This window comes from Coturnix japonica, chromosome 5, assembly GCF_054131305.1.
Source record: "Coturnix japonica strain WE chromosome 5, WE-NBRP24, whole genome shotgun sequence".
NCBI classification, from domain to species: Eukaryota; Metazoa; Chordata; class Aves; order Galliformes; family Phasianidae; genus Coturnix; species Coturnix japonica.
Genome location: NC_140667.1, coordinates 25,397,243 through 25,419,569, shown reverse-complemented (window position 1 = coordinate 25,419,569; position 22,327 = coordinate 25,397,243). Strand labels below are relative to the sequence as shown.

General features: G+C 41.8%; 1 protein-coding gene across 3 annotated transcripts in view; it reads right to left on the bottom strand.

Annotated features, from left to right (window-relative positions):
- The window catches only part of CAPN3 (calpain 3), a 24,269-nt gene extending 2,021 nt beyond the window's left edge, over nucleotides 1-22,248 (bottom strand). The window contains exons 1-23 of one of the 3 annotated variants that reach the window (XM_015864331.3): nucleotides 21,662-22,248; nucleotides 16,835-16,904; nucleotides 15,954-16,072; nucleotides 14,775-14,908; nucleotides 14,365-14,533; nucleotides 13,606-13,746; nucleotides 12,121-12,204; nucleotides 11,596-11,681; nucleotides 11,055-11,132; nucleotides 10,455-10,615; nucleotides 9,723-9,892; nucleotides 9,118-9,129; nucleotides 7,772-7,980; nucleotides 7,040-7,076; nucleotides 6,049-6,066; nucleotides 4,942-5,043; nucleotides 4,291-4,368; nucleotides 3,334-3,391; nucleotides 2,703-2,767; nucleotides 1,664-1,732; nucleotides 1,066-1,144; nucleotides 442-558; nucleotides 13-71 (exon numbers count right to left, since the gene is read on the bottom strand). In XM_015864331.3, the coding sequence (XP_015719817.1) occupies nucleotides 13-71; nucleotides 442-558; nucleotides 1,066-1,144; nucleotides 1,664-1,732; nucleotides 2,703-2,767; nucleotides 3,334-3,391; nucleotides 4,291-4,368; nucleotides 4,942-5,043; nucleotides 6,049-6,066; nucleotides 7,040-7,076; nucleotides 7,772-7,980; nucleotides 9,118-9,129; nucleotides 9,723-9,892; nucleotides 10,455-10,615; nucleotides 11,055-11,132; nucleotides 11,596-11,681; nucleotides 12,121-12,204; nucleotides 13,606-13,746; nucleotides 14,365-14,533; nucleotides 14,775-14,908; nucleotides 15,954-16,072; nucleotides 16,835-16,904; nucleotides 21,662-21,952 (2,406 nt within the window). In that variant the 5' untranslated portion in view covers nucleotides 21,953-22,248. Of the gene's footprint in view, nucleotides 1-12; nucleotides 72-441; nucleotides 559-1,065; nucleotides 1,145-1,663; nucleotides 1,733-2,702; nucleotides 2,768-3,333; nucleotides 3,392-4,290; nucleotides 4,369-4,941; nucleotides 5,044-6,048; nucleotides 6,067-7,039; nucleotides 7,077-7,771; nucleotides 7,981-9,046; nucleotides 9,130-9,722; nucleotides 9,893-10,454; nucleotides 10,616-11,054; nucleotides 11,133-11,595; nucleotides 11,682-12,120; nucleotides 12,205-13,605; nucleotides 13,747-14,364; nucleotides 14,534-14,774; nucleotides 14,909-15,953; nucleotides 16,073-16,834; nucleotides 16,905-21,661 lie in introns of those variants that run through there. The other 2 variants (XM_015864332.3, XR_014946586.1) reach the window with 2 other exon arrangements.
- Nucleotides 22,249-22,327: the final 79 nt, after the last annotated feature.

The window sequence follows — 22,327 nt, the reverse complement described above, 5'->3', positions numbered from 1 at the left end:
AAAGTAGTTTACCTCCAGAACGTTGAGCTTTATGATTCCATCTCCATCTTTATCAAAGGCATGGAATGCCCCTAAATCAATGACAAAAAAATAAAAAATAAAAATACATAGGATAAATTATTGTACAAGCAAAGCGTAAAGATGATCCCATGCAGCAAACCAAATCATGTTCCCACTGTGTTATCCAAACATATGTGCGTGTTTACTTTTTTGATCAGCACATATTTCTGCTATGCTTTTTCACAGCTAATACAAGAAGATATGTAATGGCTTATTATCTTTTGTGTTTGTGTGGGATGGCTGTCATAAATTAGCACATATCTTACACTATTAAAACTATGTGTAGGCAATAGTGCTATGTATAATAAACTCTCCTTTAAATATCAGTGTGTTTTCAGGCAGGGGAAGGGGCAAGCCTGTAAAATGAGGGCAGCCACTCACTGAACATAGCGTCCAGTCTCACAAAGCAGCAGATGAAGCTGTCAAAGTCGATGTTCATGTTCTTGTCAGCATATCGCATTGTGATGATGTCGTAGAGCTGGTTGTTCAGCCGAAACCCTGAGGGGGGACCAGAAATGGGTTTGATTGTTCATTATACAACAATAAAGAACCCACAGCTTAAATGAGAGCAAGTAGGTAATTTTGGTGGGTGACTGCATCATTGGAGATTAGCCTGCACACATCTGAGCTCCCTGATGCACATCCCGTGTGCTCTTAGTACAGTTGCACAAACATTACACAAACTCTGCTCAAGTGAAAAGGGTAAAACTGGGCAAGTGTGGGCACTGGCTTAGTACTTATTTGATTTTGATCATTTATGAGACTGAGATGCCATGCATTATTCACTGAGAAGTTCAACGATCTGCTTAGTTGGTGAGACACACAAGCCTTGCACTTTGGATATATGAGAGCTTCTGCTAGCAAAAAAAATACAACCCCAAAAATTAAACATTTCTCTAGGACCCATCCTTAGAAGGCTGGGCTGTATTCCTGACCTCACCCTGTGATACATCAATCAAAATAAGGTTTATTTGGCTCTTGGGCATTGGACACTGAGGGAATTACCTGCATCATTGACTGCATTGCGCATCTCATAGCTGTTAATGGTTCCTGAATGGTCTGAATCGTAACGCTTGAAGATTTTCTGCAAAAAAGAAGTACACAGCAGATGTCAAAGTTTATGCTTTCATAGGACACACCTGCTGATGTGAGCTTTGCCATTTGCCTTATATCACCTGTGGCTGCTGCTTTGTAGTCAGTGTTGTTCACACACAGCTCCCCCTCATTCCTGACACATGAATTAGATCTGTGCTGTGAGAAGAAAAAACTCTTCCCTCTGGAGACCCTCCTCATTTGACTTGAGTTTATGCTGTTAATTCTCTCTTAATTGCCCTAATTAAGCTGATTGCAATGCCTGGCTCTATTTCCCATCCTCCTCCTCCTCCATCTTATGTACCTCCCCCCTTCCCAAGGGGATCTCCTCACATGAATGCTGTAGCTCTAGGTGTTTGCTTAGGCTAAGAAAAGGCTGAAGGAAGATATTAGTTTTCATGTTAAAAGCTAGTTTGCAATTTTGGGAGCTTTTTTGATTGCAGGGGACGCAATGAGGTCTGGTATCCCTACACAAGCCTTTGCGCTGTGGAGCCCTGAAGAGCAGCACTACCTGCCAGCTTTTGATCTTGTCCCAGAGGTGCCGGAACTCATCAAAGTTGATCTTTCCTGAGCCGTCTGTCTGTGATGCAAGTATTCAGGTAAAAAACCCAATATTTTAAATAGAAAACTAATTATTTCTATGTGTGCCTGTGAGGGGGGGATGAGTATGAAACTCAGTTCAGGATGCCTGAGTGCTGAGAGGAGACTGAATGGTGCAGTAAAGTGTTGGTGAGCACTTTGGTTATTAAGAGTGTTATTTTGTTTTGGGATTATGAAGCACTGTTTCCTTTTGTAGTAATAAATCACTAGTACAGGCAGGTGACTTGCTCCTGGAGCTGTTATAATGTACATAACATAGAGTGTTTTAGTGGCTTTTTCCAAGTGCCCCCACTGGTGAAGTTCCCCTGGAACTGCTTAAGATAACTGAGCTTTGTCTTGGAATGAAGTTTTTTCTGCCTTGCTAAAATGAATTAAGAATCAAGCAAAATGTTGGCTAAAATAATTTACTGAACTGTGTTCAGCATCTAATCATTATGGTTCTAGGCTGTAATTAGAAGTTGGGTCTGGTCTGGTTCAAATGTTCATAAATCATATGTTATGGAACCATATGGAAACATACATGTTTTCCTACTCAGGTAGGAAGACTGGGTGATGCTGTATTGGAGGTAATGCCATGTGACATCTTGCAGTGTGTTTTATTGTACTTTCTCTGAGTGCTAAGCACATGGTGGAATGTGTGATGCATTGAAAAGGTAAAGATAAGAGACTGAATTTGTTGGCAATTTGTAGTTCTGTTGAGATGACTTAAAGGAATGGTATCATGCTTAGTTCTGAGCTTTGAGATATTTTCATCTGCCAGCTATGTCAACATTAATATGACTGCAGTTAATGTGTGCCACACTGGAATGCTGGGTTATCTGACAATAGTCTGTAACATGCTGGTCTGTTTTCCACCTTACTAAAAACAATCTGTGCGTGTGTGGTCAGGGAATAAAACTCAGGTGGAGCAGTGTGTTATCAGGCACTTCTCTTTCACTGGCAAAGGATACGTCCATCAAAGCAATCATGCTGCGGCAGGATTCTAGTTCAAATCCTTCTGTCTTTAGGTCCTTGTCTGAAATAAATGATAAAGATCGTGTAAGTCAGCAATCACTCCTTCCTCTTAGGTAGGACTCAAAGTGTACACCAAACTGACTTAATTCATCCCATGAGGTATGAGTGAGAAAAAATATCTGTAAAGGCTCTAAGTAACATTACTGCTTGTGAATTATAGGTGAGTTACGGCCTGCTATATATAGTAAAAGTCTTTGGAAAACTCTAAATCAATTTCTAGTTAACTAAGCAAGCTTAAGGTTTGAAGGCTGAAGATTGCTGAATGGGAAGAAAGGTCCTCCCCTCCATTAGGATTTGTTTAAAGGGACTTTGCAGTCTGCTAGAAATGTTGTATTAACCTGTGTGGTGTTTCCAGTGAACTTTTGCTCATTTCTCTATTATCCATATGTGGTTGCTCATACAGACCATCTCCATGAAAGTTTTTAGCTAAGGTCTGCAGAAGTGAAAGTAGAAAATCCACAAATTTGAAACCATAAATAATTTTAAGGATGTTACTCAGGGGTGGAGTTGCATATTACATCATAGCTGCCTTTATCTGGGGTCACTGAAATGCACATTCAAACTCACGTTTTTTAACAACGTTGTTGAGAACATTCCTGAGTTCTTCGGCATTGATCTCCATGTCCTGGTGGGAAAGGTGGGGACAATACTGTTAATTGCAATGTTCCTTATCACAAAAATCACTATGTAGATGGATATGCTGGAAGTGTGAAGTCTCTGGTTGTTTTTCATCATGGCACATCATCCAAATAGAGATTTTTCTTCTATCTTTGTATAATCTTTTTTGAGGCTGCAGCTACACCTTCAGTATGAAGCAAATCTAAAGGGATTGCACAGTATTTATTAAACAACACTTGGGAGAACAGGCAGTAATTCCAAGCCACGGTATGAGCAAAAATGTGCTGCAACCCTTTTGCATCCTCTTGATTTATGCAGTCTTGATCTGTTCTGATTTCTTTAGTTCAGCATGTAAACATGTCTGAATACATACATGTATCTATGCACTGCTTATACATAATGTGCAACACTGATTAAGAAATCATTAATAACTTCACACAGAGAAGTGATCATTCTCTCAGAGAGTGGTCAGGTGCTGGAATGGCTGCCCAGGGAGGTAATGGAGTCACTGTCCCTGGCAGTGTTCAAGAGGTGTCTGGATGAGGAGCTCTGAGATATGGCTTAGTGGTTTGCTGTAACTACAGTAATGGGAGGATGGTTGGACTAGATGATCTTGTAAGTCCTTTCCAACCTTGTGATTCTGTAATTCTATGATAGTAGTGATAGAAGTAAGAGCCTGAAATTAAATAAGGCTCATTTGTACACAGTGAAAGTGAGTTGCATGTGCATGTGGGCATAGCTGTGTGCTTAATTGAATTTCCATTTCATTTTCCTTAACTACAGCTCCCAAAGGAAATTTGGTGCAAGAAAACTTAAATTTTCCATCTTTTGAATCTGTGAAGAAGTGGATTAGGTGCTGCTGTGTCTTAGCTGCTCTGCAGAGGTAGGGGTTGGTCATGTACTCACATCTCCTGCGATCTGTCGGAAAATATTCCTGAACTGTGTTTCCTCTTCACTCTTCTCACGAGCTTTTGCTGAAGAACGCTGGAAAGATACAAGTGAAGGATATATGCAACGTTAGCTTTGCAGGAAAATGAAAGGGTCTGGGTGGTTCATCCCCTTCACACAAATAAGCCTCTCAGTGACAGTGCAGCTCTTCAGAGGAACACGTTATCCTCATGGACTTCTCCCCTTTCTTTCATTAAATGTACTCCTTGATGAGCCTGCTGCTCTAAATGATTACATTCACCAACGGATCTTTAAGTTCTGATTTATCGTTTTTTTCCCCCCCATTTCAAAACATTGCAATGGAGAAATTTGGAGCAGAAGAGAAAAACATGCTCTGTAGCTGCCTGGTATCCTATGAATTGCTTAGAGGGGCTCAGTGGCTTTAGAGCATTTTGCAGCGCGGGAGGCCCTGTTCTGAAGACTAATACTGCATTAGCTAGCCTCACTGTTATCATTTCCATCTTCCTCAGACACATGCATAGGGCAAGCCTCAACTAAGAAACTGTTAAGTATTGGACACTCCTTTGTCCCATTCCTGTGCTCTCTCCAGCTGGCCTTTCATGCTGGCCAGAACCAAGCTCTATCCCATCTCGCCAGTTGCTGCTGAACCTTTTTCTCATCTACGTGGGTTTTTTCTCCATCTTTGACAGCGTCTTCATCTGTTGTCAGCTCCTTGTTGCTGTTTGCTCTGTCAGAAACAAAGATGATAGGCTAGAAGGAAGAGAGCAGAAATAAAGTAGGAATTACAGAAGAAATAGTGTTAGAGAAAGTATCTGGGGGTGTCTGTTCTGTGGCAAAGCACATGCAGACAGATTTTTTTAAAAAAGAGGAATTTCTCAGGTTACTACTATCCTCGTGCTAAAAAAGAAATCTGCAGAGTTTATGTAGGAGCTTGTTCATTACATGAGGCATGTATTAGTTCTCTATTAATTGCTAGGGTATTCAACTGCAGGGAGATGTGTGCAGTTGTTCTGCTTTAGTATATTTAAAGCAAAGAAAGCTGCTAACAGATGTGAATGTGTTACCCTGGAGCCATAATTGCAATTGACCAGTCTTGAGATTAAAGTGTTACGTTTTCAAGGTCCTTGTAAGAAACAGACTTCACTCTTTTATGTGGTGCCCTGATTTATGATGCTTTGTGGACTACTTTGGGTACATATAAAGGAGGAAAGCAAATTGGAGTCAACTACTCTTCAAAATCTTTCCCTTGTGGGCCTTTTTGTACCCTTCCTCTGGCTGATAATTTTCCTTGTAACTTGAGTATGGGTTTTTTTTTGTCTGCTAAATGTATTGGGTGGAATGAAAAGAACAATCCTGTACTCTAGTGAGCAGAAGCTGCAGGAAGGAGGAATAGCTGCATTGGGCAATGGAGGGTGTGTGTCTTCTCACTGGGAAAGGTGTCAGGATGCCTGTGGAGGATCAGGCAGGAAGGATACTTGAGAAACTTAAAGGATCAAGCTCATAAAACTGAAAGACTTATGCTTATGCCACCCACTTAAGAAAGAGAAATACCTGATGCTACGGATGTACTTCATTAGCTTTTTGTATAGGAAGACAAAGTTTGCTGCCTGAAAATGGTCTCTTGTCCAGTGTTCCTTATTAACTAGCTCAGCTTCCAGAAGCAGAGAAATCACTAATGGTAGCAAGCAATTCCTGCTGCATGCACTGCACATGCATCTTGCCTTTGGACACTCAGCATGTTGCATGGGTACCCACCTTCCCTTTTTTCTTCTTCTGTACAAACAGAAAGTAGGAAAATAAGTGTTTTTAAAAAGAAATATGGATTGTACCAGATCACATTCTTAAACAGCAATATTTCCTTTTTTCTTTCTCTTTCTCACATTTGTGTTTCCCATTCCTACAGTCAAATCATAGTCATAGGAAAAAATAAAAAGAGGGGAAAATGCAGCCACAAAGAAACTGTATGTTGAAATTGTAGAAGCCCTATCAAAACAGCCGTCCGTCCCCTCTTGTGCTTTATCTACTTGAATCAAATATGTTACCCATAATGGCTCATTTTAATTTTCCCAACAATTCAGTGCAGTGTAGACTGGACTTCTGTGCCCACCTATCCATGGTTTCTTGGAGTGGCAATTAAACTGCATCAGTTCTAGGCAGAAATTTTGGTATTGTGACAGCAAATGAGAGGGGAAGGCTTCTGAACAAGGTTTGATGGAGCTCAGCTGTGTGCGGGAGTATTCTGTTTTTTTCAAGACTGAGGGTATTATATGCTCCAATTTATTCCCATACAAATGTGTAAAACCCCAGGCTGAAGAGTTAGTTTGTCATGGATACTAGTTTGAATCACCATATTACTAGAATTCCTTTTCAGAAAGTTCCTACTTCAAAATAAGGCGCTCCTTTTCTTATTTAGATGAGTTGCCAGTCACACAAACAAAAAACATCCCAAAGGATGGCTAAGCCTCCACCAGAGCATTAATACTCTCAAGTGATGGAAGCAAAGGCAATGCTTGGCATAAGGCTTCTTTATGCCAAGAACAAATCTCAGTTCTGGCGAAAGATTCTGGTTTGTCCAAACCAGAAAGCAGCATATATGAAGTGTTACTAGGAATATATTGATGAGAATATGTAGGGATTTCTTAAAGGAGATGTCATATGGCTGCAAATGGTTTCCTGCTATGGGTTTCCCTATGTGTGACACTCCTCCCCTCTGTTCCCGCAGAGAAGATGACAGGATGGTACTCACCGATGGGCGATCCGCCTCAATCATGTTTTCAACCTCCCTAAAAGAAAGCAGCAAGTAAATAAATTGGGAAGGTGTCTGTTTCCAATGCTGTTTATTTCTGTATGTGGTTTGTAAGCAGGCAGCAGTGTGGGCTGGCTTCCAGGCATTACAGCTCAGACTCTGAATGTAGTTTTTCTGAGTTTGATCTGAGCATCCTGAGTACTGCTTCCAAGAACACTGCTGCTGGCTTTATTCTTATCATATATAGCCTTGGCATCACTGAATCTCAACAGGGGGAGCAAACCAGTTTTTTGGCCTAAGTAAAGAGATACTAGCTGCAGTTTGAGCTCCAGGAAGCTACTTAAAGAGCAGGATGGAAAAGAAATAACACCTCTTTCTAGATTTTGTTCATGACCAAAATTAGATCTGTCACAGTGATCTATCTGGCAAAAAATTTTCATATGGGATATAGCAGTGGCATAAAGCATTTACAAAAATTCAGACTTGTTGGTTTTCATTATAAAAATAGCAGAAAGTGTGTTCACAAAGGATATCCTGTCAGTAGTCTCCAGTGTATCCAATGGAAATTCAAAACAGGTTTTTGTTAAACTACAAGGTAATCGTGGGGATATGAGTGTGCCTCTTGGAGTTTCTAACAGGATTAAGAAAATTAAGAGTGTTGCAAGCAGGGAACACAACAGAGTAGTGAGCTCAGTTCCCCCTTTAGAGCCAGATGAAAGATCTGCAACTTACTCTGAAAGACTTCGTTTCTCTGAGAAAACCCTCAGGATGAATTCTCCCTCCTGGTGAGGATCATATGTGGATGGGATGATGACATACTCGCTGGGAGGCAGCCGGAAGCGCTCAGAGATTTCTCGCATGTTTATATAGGTCTTACTTCTAGCTTTGGAAGCATTGTAGAGGAAAAAATCCTTTTGCAAGTGGTGCTTAGTACCGTGCATCTGCAGAACAATGCAATCAATTGATCTTCAAGGAAGTCTTACCTGTTGCCCAGGTGGCTTGTCATGCAGGCAGCAGATGGGACAGAAAACACAAACAAAGCAGTGGCAGCTTCGCAAGAAGGGATTTGATGGGGGCTGCTAGCTGTTACCAGTTACAGAGTCTGTCATCTTTATAAGCTGCTGCTAGCTGGGTTTAGTTGGCTTCTGAGAGCTTCCCAACATGCCACATAGAGACTGCTGGCTGGCCATTCTGCTGTGTCCATGATTTTATCTGCTTTGTTGGATGCTAATAGCATGTAACTGAAGTTCAGTTACTTTCTTTGAGGGTGGTGTGGCAGGGAATGGTATATGCAGGCTCCTATCTACTGCACAGTAAGGTGAAGGTGTTTTCAGTGGTAACTTACCTGGAAAAATATGAATTCTGTATCTACCAAAGAGACACTGCACTCATTTAAATATGAAAAATAAGTCGGTGACTGTGGGCTAAAAACAAGTGCTTGCAGTTGCTTTCTACAGAAATAACTGTCTGTAAAATAGGTTTGCAAACACAGCAATTCAGATGGTCATCTTTGTGTTTTCCAGTGAAAGCTTTTACGTGAACTCACTTGCAAACTTGTGGTACCAATTATTCAGCTATTGGCAGGCTCAGAAAAATTCAGTCTGTGCACTTCTGTTTTCTTCAATGGCTGAAAACACCATTTGTTGACAGTAACAACAAAAAATCTGATACCGTAGAGCAAGCTCTAGGGCTGCAGGTTATAAGTTGCTTGCATTTTTTGCAGGAGGAAACAGATCTGCTTTAAGGGTCTTTGTGGAGTGTGGTGTCTTAAGTGCTAGCTGACACTTCTTCCTATAGTCCAGGTTCACTGTGGGACAATGAAAGCGGTGGCCAGCTCACATACAGAACAGAAAAGGACTCAGTGCAGATGAAAGCAGAGTACGAGTGAGAAAGAATTTAAAATGACTCTGAAAATGTTACTAAACACTCAAAGCATAATGGTTAGCAGTTTCACTTCTGTAACATCCCTGAAAACAAACTTGAATGGACAGTTTCCCACTGACTTACAGACAGGAGCAACAGTGACACTAGCTGTGAGCATACACCAAGTTGTCAGTCTGTCCCCATTCAGCTCATACCTCTTTGGGTACCTTAGGGAGTAACAAAGAGAAGAAACAGAAGTACTAGGTGAGTCTACTTGCTTATAAATCTAACAGAAGGGATCTCTGGGGTTGCAGCTAGTCATTAAATTACCTCAATTTATACATGATTTCTAAGAAAATTCCCCCTTCCTTTCCCGATTTCTTGTGACCTACACAAGATCCATTGAGTTCTGAACCAAATATTTTTGTGCAAAGAACGGAATAAATTGACTTCTACCTGAAGTCACTAGAGGGACAGATGCTGATGACTACTTTTGTGTCTTGGCTATTTCCCTCTTTACATGGTTCTGCCAATTAGATGTTTAGTTTCAGCGTGGATTAAGGAAGTGTGGAGACTGAAGTAGATATGGAGACCATAAAAATCTAATAAGTGCATTACTTCCAGGTGCAATAAACCCTAAGTTTACTATGGGCTAAATGGCACCAAAGCTTTGAATTTATTTTTTTTTCCCTCTCTTCCACATTTCCTTGCAAAGGAGAAACTGCAATTCATGTAGTCAGGATGAACAGTTGAATGACTCCCTTGGTAAACATGTACTGTAAGGGAACCTGGCACTAAGAACAAGGTCTAGAACTAGTACCTCATAGATGGCAAAGCCAATGGTGTAGAGGTTGGCTCCCAGCTTGCGTTCTTTCCTCCTGTTTTTCTGCATCAGTGCTACCAGGAAGCTGCAGATAACCTCTTCATCTTCAGGATCATCATCTTCCTCTAGGAGTTTCAGGCGATACTGGGGATTGGTCCAAAATGTATCTGTGAAATGCCATCAACAATCCAAAGCAAAAAAAGCAAAATAAAATCTTCAGTTTTCTAACAATGCTTTTGACCAAAGGAAACTTTTACTATTCCCTGCCTGTAGTTCCCGAGGGAAAGGATAAAGCCAGGCTTTTATTTTCATAAATATAATGTATATATTTTTATATGTTTGAGGGTTTATATAGTTCTAACAACTGTATAGCAAAGGATTTAAAGTGAAGAATTGGCATTTGATAAACTTTCAGAGAATCTAAACGTACCAGAACTTACCAGAGAATTTCCAAAGTTAAATCTAGCTGATAGAGTGAAACTGATATCTCTTACCTGCAAAGTATTCAAACAAGAATTCATCTTTGCCAAGTTTGCCTTCTGGGTTTATGAGGTACTGTCACAAACACAGTGACAGAAGATAACTAGATAGAAAATCATGTGACTCGTGCATTGAGGAATCAAAGCTTTCCTGCGGCTGAGTATTTATTGGTCTGTAGTGTGGCTTAGCCTACAGCATGTAGTATAGCCCCCATCAGAGAGGTGGTATCTCTTAAGGCTCATTGCTCACCTGGATAATTGCGACACCCTCCAGCTGAGCAGCCTCTCACCCAGCGCCCTTCATTGACTGACACAGTCCAGGTCTGAAGCTTATCAGCTTCCAGAGTATCAGGTGTGAGGTTGCAGATTTCAAGTTTCGTGAAATGCCTCATGAAATCTTCAAATGATATCCTGGAAGAATTGAAGGGAAGCTGAATTTGCGTGGTCAGTAGTTGTCTGAAAGATATACTGTTCCTAAAGAGGTAATGGAGAGTGACCTGTATTACTGCTTCTATTAGTACACTTTTGGAATGGGAGCTCCAGTTTCCTAATGAGTTTAGCCTATTGGATAATTAACCCAGGTACAGCTCCGAACTAGGGAACAATGGAGTGAGGGGACAGATCATAGGAAAGGGGATGGAGAGCTTGTGAAGTAGGGGATAATTAGATGGGATATGGGACTCAGTATACCCTGGTGGGAGAGTGATGTGATTACAGAGGAAGGCTTGTTGGGGAACATGAAGGAATTAATGCCATTGTTTTAGCACATTTAAGTCTTGTAGAGTGACCCAATTTTGTTATAGTTGCATATCTCCTATAGAAGCACAATTTTTTTTGACAGATAATTCACCAGAATTCCCCGTCTTCCACAATCTTGTGTTGCAGGCGGATTTTCTCTTCTTCATTAATGAAGTTCCACTCTTCTGATCTACAAGAGTGTAAACAAGCTACATTACATTTTGCAATACCCAGTTTTCATTTATATTCCTATTCTTTACTGTAAGCCTCATAGTAAGAAAAGTCAAGCACTGTCATTCTCCTTTCACAAAGAAAAATGTTCCTTTGTGATTTCTGCAACTATTTGTTCTCAATGTTTCCATCTCCATACATTCAAATGGAGAAGAAATTGTCCTGCTTCACTCTTCCTCCCCTTCAGACTTCCTATCAGAAGCTCTCAGAAATAAAAAAAATGAATGTGTTTATTTTGTTTAGCTTGAAGACAAGAGTGTCTGCAAACTGTCATTGATGGAGTAGCTGCTGAACTATCTCTCAGTGAAACCTGATACCTCATCGTTCAATGTTAGGGCCATACACAAGCTGCAAAAGGCAAATAAAGCTGCACTTTATTTTTTTTCCAAATCAAACGATGATCTGAGACGCTTTCTACTCACTTATCACTCCAAGGTCCATTCCATTCCACCTGTCCCCATGGGTTTCTCAGCCTTATCAGACGTATCTTTTCCCCTTTAAATGTTGTCTAATTGAAAGAGAAGGCAGAAAGAATCAACTGAATTATTTTGTGAGAAATGGGCTCAGAAAGGAAATGTTCTGTTTGTCACATCACTGATAACCATCTCCTCGGGTGCTCTCCAGGGCCATCATTCAGCCTGACCTGCCCTGAATGAGTATAGGAAGGCTGTAAGACCAAGAGGTGGCCAGCTGTGACTACTTTGCCCATGCAGATCATGGAGGAACATCTATTCATGCAGAAAGCCAAACCTTGGACTGATTTATTTTTTTCATGAAGCTGTACTTTATTTGAAAACAAAATTTCTTTCCTTTATTTCATCATTTGTATCTCTCGCCCCCCCCCCACACACACACCTTGTCCCCTTGTACACAGCTCTGCTGCCATGCATGATACTCAGCCAGTCTAGACTAAAGGACCCCAGAGCAGTAGGCAAAAGGCCACTTACCTCTTCCACAGCTGTGACAGAGTATGCATGACCTTTGACCAGCCCACAAGACATCCGGGTTTCGTACTGCATTGGCATTATAGTCTGTTAGACACAGGATAAAAGTATGGAAAAGGCACGTGAAGATCAACCAGCATCACTGAGGCAGGAGGGAGGATGACACTCTTTATGAGACTTTCTGGTTTTGTTTTTTTTAATCTAATCTTCTATCAGGGTGGCCAAGCTTAGCATCCAGAGAATGTCATTGATTAGAAATGAGTGAAGAATTAATTAAAGGAGCAAAATACCAATAATATTCATTGTAAAGGATGTTTTGTGATATACTATTTCCCTTTCTGTAGTTTGCTGCTGTTTGCATTCATAACATGCTATTATATAATGTGCTTAATCAAAATAATTAATTTGTCCATTTGTTCAGCCATTTGTAGGATAGTATCTATTGTATGGCTCAGTAAGATTTTGCAGATAAAACTGAAAACACAAGAGCAGCTCAGCGCCTATTAGAATACTTCCTTTATGCACTGTTGCAATCTCATCATGACCCAATTTCATACACTGTTCCTACTAACATTGTTATTAAAATGTATTTCCTGTAGGTATGGAGACTTTATTCCATAATCCCAGAGACTACAATGTTTTTCACCTGACACATAGGAAATGTATAGTTTTCTCAAGCAGATACAAGTACACTTGCTATCAGCTGCTTCTATGCCCTTTTACTTGTCTGGAAGCTGAAGAACTGAGAGTAAGATGGCAGGCTTATATAGCCAGCCGTGCTTGTAGGGAAAATCATGGAGAATGGTGGGAAAGGAGGGCTATGCAAAATGCAGATGGACCACATGTGAAACTTCTCCCCTCGTTATGTTTGTCACTAAGAAATGACTGCAAGGCCGTGCTGGTAATTCTTCCATCTGTTTTTGACACATCTGAGGACGTGAGAAAGTCAGTGCTGGAAATGGAGTATTAGTAAGGTCACACAGCTTGCGCAGGGAGGAATCTCATCCAAGTATTTCCTGGCTGTCACCTTTATTTTCCATTATTTCCTTTCTGCTCTTGTTTCTTTTATCTTATTCCAGTTTCCATACTTTTTCTGCCTATTACCTCTTATCTATTTTCTTTCTTTTTTTTTTTTTTCTGATTTTCTCCTCACATTCCCATTATTATTTAGCAAAACCTCTTTCTCACTTTTCTACTTAAAAATATTATGTAATGCTGTGAGTGCCCTGGATCAGTTTCTTCCACTGACACAAAGCTTCCTGAAAAGTAAGGTATGTGAACTGCCTGGTAGAGAGAAAAGGACAGCAGTGTGTCAGTATAAAGATTTGGAAGATTTAAGTTTGGAAGTGAACATCAAATAGCATTCAGATGAACAGATCTTTAGTGTTGGGATAATTAAGTGAAGTAAAAGAAGAATTTAAAAACATAGGTAATATGTTCTGACTGTAAATAAAAGTGCTGTGAAATCGCTACTGTTGATGTACAAACCCAGGCTGGCCTTTCATCTGTCCCCTGGTAGTCCACAGTGGGGTGAGTCATCTGTGCGTTTTCTAGGTTCTTCACCATTCGAGCAATCAGTTCTCCAATGTCACTTCGAGGAGCTGCTCCATAGGAAAAGCCTAGGTTATCCTGGTAGAGAATGGAAGAAAAATTGTGTGCAGAAATAGGAGACAGGGATACAAAAGAAACTATACAAACAGATAAGTGGTGAACAGTGGCCTAGATAACTTATCTACTTCGTCATTCCATGCTAGATAGTCCATAGTTATCTCTGGTAATTGGTATCGACAGTTGTTTTCCTGCTTTTACTGCCACTTCACAACTGTTATTGAAACTAGTGCTTTCTCACTTTCACTTTCAAACTAACCACAGTAAATTAAGATAATCTAAGGATACGCTGAGAATCAAATGGGTTAATTTCCTGGATATTTGCATACTGTTAGCATCTTTGATGTGAAGATTTGTATCTCAACAGAATCACTGCACCTCACTGAGAGCAGGGTGCTGGTTTTACTGATCAGATCCCTCCCTTCTTTCCTCCTGCCTTCCTATTCTCCTTCTGTCTATCTCCCTTTTTGTGCTTGTTGTTTTCTAATGGAAAGTGTCTAGAGGAGCATGCCCTACCACCTGCAAATGAATGTTTGCTTACGTGGACTAAACTAAGCTGTTGCAAAAGTTGTTATGTGATTATAGGTAGAGATTTCTGCCATTTCTTGTGACTCATCTACAAAGTTTATAGGGACTCACATCAATGGAGCTGGCCATGAGGGATCCTCTGGCAATGGCATGTTTCATGATTTTATAGATATCTTTAGGAGCATCCTTTATCTCATAGAACTCTGTCACCCCTCCAGTGAAGTCCTCCATGGCCTCTGTGGTGTTGCCTCCTTTCAAAGCTTCATAGGACCCATGCAGTCTTGGAAAGAAAGAGGGGGAAAAAAAGAGATGCTGAGAATCAAACATAGGCTTCTGAATAACAAAACCAAAAGCAAATACCCTAGAAAATATGCTTTATGTCATCCTCAATTAGAATCTGTGGAAAAAGGCACTGATATGTGCAGAGCTAAAGTGTACAGGACAAGTTCAGTACAAAGCAGTTCAACTATCCTCCCCCCCAAACCAAAGAAAGTGTGGCATGGTGCAGTAGGTTGACTTACTTTGCATAGGCCTTTTCCAGGAGAGCGCTCCAAAATTCATTGCGCTGGGAGGATTTGGTGAAGACCAGCTGGTTGTTGTATGTGGGTAGGCAGTCATCAATGATGACATCCACCCAGTCTCCGTAGCGCCAAAACTGAATGAAGGCAAACAGAAAAACATCTGAGTTCACTGTGTGCAGGGAAGGGGGAGCCTGGCTGGAAAGTTGAGCCAAGGAAGGAGAAAGACTGAACTGTTCTACAGCTATTAAGACTTCCCCCTTTTCTGTTTGGTGAGGTCAGAGCTGAGCCATGGCAACCTTGGAGTGGTTAGATGGTTCTGAGTTCTAACACTCCTGGGAAATTTTGAGCAAGTGGACTCTGCATGTGACTGTTCTGCCATGGCACTGCACACTGTGCCTTGCTGCTGGCTTTCTGTTTCCTCTCCCTTCTCGTAATATCAGGCATTTCCAGTTCCTCCTTCAGAGCTAGATTATGGTTGAAGTTGTAAATAACAATTCCTGTACACATTGTAAGATTACTGGGATGGGATGGACACGCAGATGCAGCTGTGCAAGGAGCCATGCTCTGGCTTACATTGTGATCAGATGCAGAAGGTATATATTCCTTCAGATTTACCTGGTGTTCCTCCAACCACCTGAACTTTGGACAACTACAGGTAGAGGGCTGCATCCTGCTTTAAAATGTGCCAAAAAGTGATGTCATGGGAAGGGAGGCAGCCATGCTGAATTTACCTGAGCAGTATGTCCATCTTAAGGGAGGTGCTTTTAGACAACCATGGGGAAGATGGACAGCAGTCAGTCTCTTCTGAAAAATCTGTTCTTCAGTGACTTATTTTTGACAGAGACCAGCTGCTTATGGCCCTAAAAATAGATGCTCCTGCCAACCACCAGTATCTCTGCAGCTGAGCAGGAAGGCAAGACCAAACACCTGCTGCTATCTGTCATACACACAGGCCATGCATCTGCAAATGCTTTGTGGGTGGGTTAATATTCCCTAATTACCTTCCGTGTCTGCCTTGTTGGAAGAGTTTGGGGTGAAGGAATTCAATCCTCCTTCCTTTCCTGCTGTTGCTCATGCTTTCACAGGGTGGAAGGAGCAAAGGGAACAGTGTGCCAAGAGGTGAGCTTGCTATTGGGTGAATATAATTACACCTCCCTAATGCTATGTGAAGGGACTCACCTGGAAATGAAAGATGCCAGCATAGTTCTGTATGAAGGACTGGTCGTGAGGTATGACTCTGCAGAGCAGTTTTTTATTCAGTGTCAGGCAAGCAATGGCAGCCAGGAACCAGCAATCGCCTGGAAGCAAGCAGAAGCAGCAGGCAAAATGAGGGGGGTGAGAGCAGCTAGAATCAAAGGGGAAAGCTAAGGTACTGCCAGGTGAAACACTGATTTTCAATAGAGCATGCCATGGCCTTTCAGTAAAGGGCTCTTCTCATTATGTTCTGAGGTACTTCAGCACATCTTAGCCATTGATGCTGTGGAAATGCTCATTGGCACCACTGCCTAGGCACACACCTGTCACAGGAGAAGCAATAAAACCATGGAAGGCATGGAAAAGCTGAGTGGGAAATGTCTTTACAAAGCAGTGCAGGTGAGTGCCATGTGGCTGACAGATGCAGAATTGTCACTTACACCTAAGTAGCGGCTTTATATATCAAGGCAGCTTCAAGCATCTGAGCTTAAATTCTTCAACACAGAGGTTATCCTTCTGTACAAGGCACACTTGGCTGAAGGCCTCTAGAAGCTTGAAAATAACGAGACAAAATATCTGAAAAAATACAACAGTATTTGTGGAAGGGCCAGGTCTTGCCAAATGGTGCTTTGCAACACTCATGGTATTAGTTCATGGAAAGCAATGTTTGCTCAAAGCTCCTCCCTAGATTGGTAGTAGGCAGGTGTCACCCATTTGTTATAGGGAGGGAATCAGTAGATGTGTAGTGGTATATGAGTGACTTAATACTGAGGGACTTAAAACATCTTCTTGGAAGCAAATGAAAATTGAGAGCTGAACTATGGTGCAGGTTTAAAATGTGTGGGATTGATGTGACAATCTCATACCTAATTCTCCTTGGCAGATATCTGTTCTGTTGGCTCCGCCAATAATAAATCGTGGATTCTCACAAATTTCCTGTAAAATATAAACAGGTAGATGAGCATGAAAGCAAACATTGGGATTCCTGACTTCCACAGAAATTAAAGCTCTTTAAAGACTGTGGGTTTTTTTTGTTTTGTTTTTTTAACTTAATGTGAGACAGTTTGTAGATATCAGAATCTATTATTCTCGAGAATAATCAAATATTGGCTAAGTGATTTTCTTCTTTTCCTCATGTTGCAGTATTTAATTGCCAGTGCTGAATTGAGAAATGTAATACAGATATCATTTGTTTCTAAGGAAAGGAATCTGTCTTGTCCTGTACTTGGGACAATATATTAGGTATATCACTAAGGACAGAATGGACATGAGATGCTGTATGGGCCTAAATTAAAGTACTGCTGTAGGGAGGGAAGGACTATGTAGATAGTACCAGTAAATAGGTACCAGACAGGACTACTACAGTGTTTGCAGAGAACTTTTCCACAATTTTCTAAGCAGCTGTAAATGAGGAAGAAGATACAGTCCAAGAACCCATCTGTCAGGAAGATCATGGGGCTGGAGTGGGAAGAAGAAAGAGAAAACACCTGAAAATTTCTTGTGTGAGTGGAACAACTGGCAATACAGGCAGCTGATGCTAACTCTGCAGTCTGAAGGTTTTCCAATGTAATCAGGGTAGCCCTGGATTTTCCCAGACTCGGGTTTCAGGTCTAATACTTTCACTTGGCTTGAACTCCTTTTTTGCTCCATCGCAGTGATCAGCAGGGTTGCTTTGGTAGAACTGTTTGGATTAGTCACAGAGCCAAAAAGAGACCTGCTGCTGGCTTCCCAGAGCAATTGCCTTATTCTCCCTGAGGAAGGGAATGGAGGCATTGTCACATTATTTCAGGCCTTAGTCAGCTGTCCTGAGGTCCAGTTCTGTCAAGATGGCTGTTTGAGATACCTTCATGCTTTTATCCACCCATGAGCTTTTGTGAAAACATCCTTCTGCACATTGCCTTGCTGTTCTGTAGAAAACGAGGTGTGAGATATTGGGCTTTGGGATTTTGTTTCTTCCTTTGCCATTACTGTGTTTTTAGCCTGACTGTACCCACTTCAGTAACCAGCCCTGGAATCCAGCCTGAAGTCTTTTAGGTGAAAGTAGTTATGTTATGCATACACGTTCACAAATGTTAAGTGTGCATTGATGATTAATTGCTATTCATTGTGATTTATTGCATCTTGTGTTTGTCTGCTTTGGAGGACGATCTATAAAGGAATACAGAGGACGGTTTCAGTGTGTTCTGAGGCTGATGAGAAACTGTCACCTGGTGTTTGAGATGCAGGTGACACCTGATCTTCCAGTGCTGCTGGCCGAGCAAGAGGCTGCTCTTCATCTCTGAGGTCATTCCCACACAGAATGCTGACAGGCTGCACTACACTTATGCAGTGAATCACCCAGAAGGTGTCTCCTCTGACTGGATTGCCTCAGACTGCCTCAGTGCTATTCACCAGACCTTTCCTGTCCCTTGAGTTGACTCAGGTTTTACAGTTTCATTACAAAGAAGCAGAGTGACTGTTACAGCAGCAGAGAGAATTCCAGGAAAACCCATCCATAGTGCATATACTGCTTCCTGGGCAGAGAGTACTTGCACATTGGTTGGAAAGTACCAAGGCAGCACATGACTGAAAATGGCATTTGACCTTTGCTGCATTTTCATTAGCTTTTCTTCTCTGCCAAAAAAGCTCTTTAGTCAGTTTACACTGTTTCAGGAAAAAACATTTATTCCTTTAAGAACTGCTGGCATTCTAAGTAAATCCCCCAAACCAATTCTATCAAGCAAAGGAAATATCTTCTTGGTCTAAGAGTGTCTAAGGCTCCTGCTTCCCCCTTGGCCCCCTGTGGTCCAGACCTTGCTTGTTACTGCATGGTGCAAGGCATTTAGCTAGGAGCTATTAGAGATCTCATCTTACAACAGGGAATATGCCTCCCTGTGACCTAATTAATATAGGATTAGAAAGATTGTTTCAGAGGTCCTTGCCAGCACACTGGGCTGGTAAGCCTTGCTGTACACCTCAGCAGCTGGTCCAGGCATGGTGCTGTGGCCTGCTCTGGCCATGCTTGGCTTTAGTCCGAGCTGCGTGTTACGAGGGTGCATTCACACTGCAGCACAGCTGTCACCATATAGAATTACAGGGTCCTCCTCACCACCCCAGCAGGCTTCACAGATGCCCTGCATGGCAACCACCCTTTTAATGGTGGCACTCCCTGCATTCTCACTGCTACTAGCAGCAGGGGGTGCCTTCAGGGGTCTCATCCCTGCTGCATGATCTTGCCCTAATCCCAGAAGCAACAGCAGTGCTGGTACACCATGCTCAGATGTTAGCTCGTACGTGCTGTTCAACTGAGGATTGTCACTGTTACTGTGCTTGGTCATGGCATTTGGGAACAGCAGATTTGTGCCCTTCAGACTGACTTTGTGGTTCCTTGGAAAAGACTTCTGGAAAAAAACTTGCATTCAACAATCCCACATGAATTGGTGTGAATGCATGAATTGCAAATAATGCTCATTCAGTACCATCATTTCTCTTTCACTCCTGTTATATTCTACATTAACCTCTTGGTCTGGGAGGAAAGAGCTGAGGTACAAATGTGCGGCATGGCATGGCTAAAGTGACTCAGAACGCCAGAGGCGATCAGGAACACATGGCTTGTTTCCCAGCTCTCTATGTTAAATGAGATCCTATGGCATGTGGACCATTTGTTTATTCACTATTTCTGAGATTAAGTGACATCCACAGTACGCTACAGAGAGAGGATCTGGAACAAAGGCCAGTATTATGATACAATCTCAAGATTTCTGACCTTCTGCTATTTTGTTTTTGTTTCTCAAATTTGATTCAATTCCAGGTGAATTTCAAACTAATATGAAACTACCACTTTATAAGACTATTGTTTACAAACTAGACACTTCCTTTTCCAAAAAAAAGGTCATTGTAATTTAATAAGAAGTTGTTCCTATTGTTACAACATGGCCCATGCAGTTGATTCTTAATACTTGGTGCTTCAATGATCGCTTTCACCTCTTAACATTGCGGTCTTTGCTACTGTATTACTACTTCATATTCATTTAACTCTATGGTTTTTTTGTAATATGGTTGTTGTGTCTATTCGCATGTGCAATACTATCAGACAGGTCCTGCTATCAGTGATACAAATCCTACAAAGTCCAGTAAAGCAAAGCATTGAGTCAGTCTGAGATCAGCATGCACAGGCCTCTTGCATCAGGTCACAAGAGCAATCTCCTTTTGCTGTTGTGGTGTGGATCTGATATAAAATAAGCAAGCACCATGTGCAACTCCTTCTCTGTTTGGGGACCTCCTGGGTACAGCAATGACCTGAATTACTATGTGGTTTTAAAACTAACATTTAGCAACAGAAAGCATGGGCATTTTTCACTAGCAAGGCACCAGGCAGGGCAGACCCTGTATCATTGTCCTGCAGTGCACCAGGACTCAATAGGCTCAGCCTTGTGCTCTGCAGAGCTCCTGCATCTGCTCTAACTTGTGACTGGCACCAAGGACACAGCAAACACCTGGATGTTTATTCTGGAAGAACTAAGATAGCTTTAATTTTTGGTATTTAAGTAGCATTTTGAGTCTTACACGGCCTCAGGCCTGTTGTAGTTATGTGAACAGTTGAGAGCTCCCAAACTTCATTGGCAACCCAGCTTTTCCAAAAGGAAGCTGCTCATTTACATGAGACAGAAGTGATTCTGAACCATGTATTTTTTATGTTCTGTTGCCTTTTCACATGCACAGTTGCAGTTTGTTTGCCCCAGGAAGCCGGTATGTATCCTCTATACCTCTTTGCCACTTTTCTCTCTATAGAAACACAGGAAATCCCCTCCCTTTCAGATGACTGGCTTGCTTCCACATTAAGGCCATTCACACACGTTTCCAGGAGCTGATGCAGCTGTGTTGATGACGATGAAGGAGTGGGCTGCCATGTGACAGCACGTGTACCCATGACGCTACAGTGTCCTGTTTCTCCCCCAAGATGTTGCTTGTTGCTGTTGTGTAACAGTTGCACTCTAAAGCACTTGGCTTTCTGCTATTCGCTTATGTCCCTCTAGCTAGTTTTATCTACTGCCATTAACTTTGTTACTGAAGCATTGATTTCCACACTGAGGAGGTACTCTGAGGGAGCCAGAGTAGCTCCCTAGAACCACATATCTGTTGCAGGGCAATGGCAAGGGGATGCCTCAGGGATCACTTGCTGGAGGTCAGCAGCTGCCCAGCAGGAATGATAGGGAAAAAGGAAAGCTTGCCCTGTGGTAGGATGGGGAATTAGTTAGGAACTTATAAGTTATTCCTTCTTTCCCAAAGGAGAGGAGGTGGCTGGCTGGGGAACGGCCACAGGATACAAAAAAGAGAGAGAGGGTTTGTGGGCAGGAGTCTGTCCTCATAGTGATTGCAACACCCGTACTCTGGGTAAGTGGGTAAGGAGCATCATGAGGCAGCTAATTTCAAGTGAGAAAATTCCTAGCAAGTTGTGGAAGAATAAAATAAAATTCCACATTTCTAATTCTACATACTTTCTTCCATCTCTTTTCTTTTTATTGTTGTCAGATCTTAGTCATTATATATACTTCCAGAGCTTCTTCTACTGCCCAGCCAACTATCTCCCAGGAGAGCTCTAAGGAAATACATTGACAGCTTTTTCCCTTTCCTCCTCCTCCTGCCCCTTCTGCAAAAAAGCCACACGTTCACCTTACAGAAAACAGAAGGCATTCAGCAAATGTGTTACTTACACGTGGTCTTTTCCATTCAAACTTGATGGGGACTTTCTGGCTGTAGAAGAGGGAAGACTCATTGGGTGGGAAATCAGGATCCTCATAGAGAATGTTTTTTTCCAGGCACTTCTTGTGAAGCTCTTCATAGGTCTTTTCCTTTACCTTGATAATGGGCTGGTTGCGACTTATAATGGCAGAATAAATCCCTCCTGTACCTCCCCCTGTACCTTCGGTTGTAGCGCTGGTAGTGCTGGGAACTGACCCGGCAGCTGTCTGCTGAGCCACCGCTGCATTGATGGCGGTCGGCATGAGAAATGGCCTGACAGCAAGTGTTGAAAAAAAGACAAGATCTTGCACACTGGAAGGAAATTAGAGAAAAGAGGAAGTTGCTGTTGCCCCTTTTTCTTTTTGTTGAAATCTCCTATTTAAACTTGTAAGCGATATAATTCCATCTGGTTCAGCTCCCTCTGCATCTTCTCAAAGGGTGGTATCTTTGTGTAAGAAAGTGGAATTTATTCCTTGATGTGTGGATCAAGGTGCTCTGTAGGCAAGTCTTGTGCCCGAGTTGTACTATCTACTGCATGCGTGTGTGCCGGCCCTGTGTGTAGGAGCACCGAGAAGAGACAAGCTTTAACCAGTGAAATCTAAAAATATCTACCAGCAAAGAGTGAGAGAGAGGGAAAA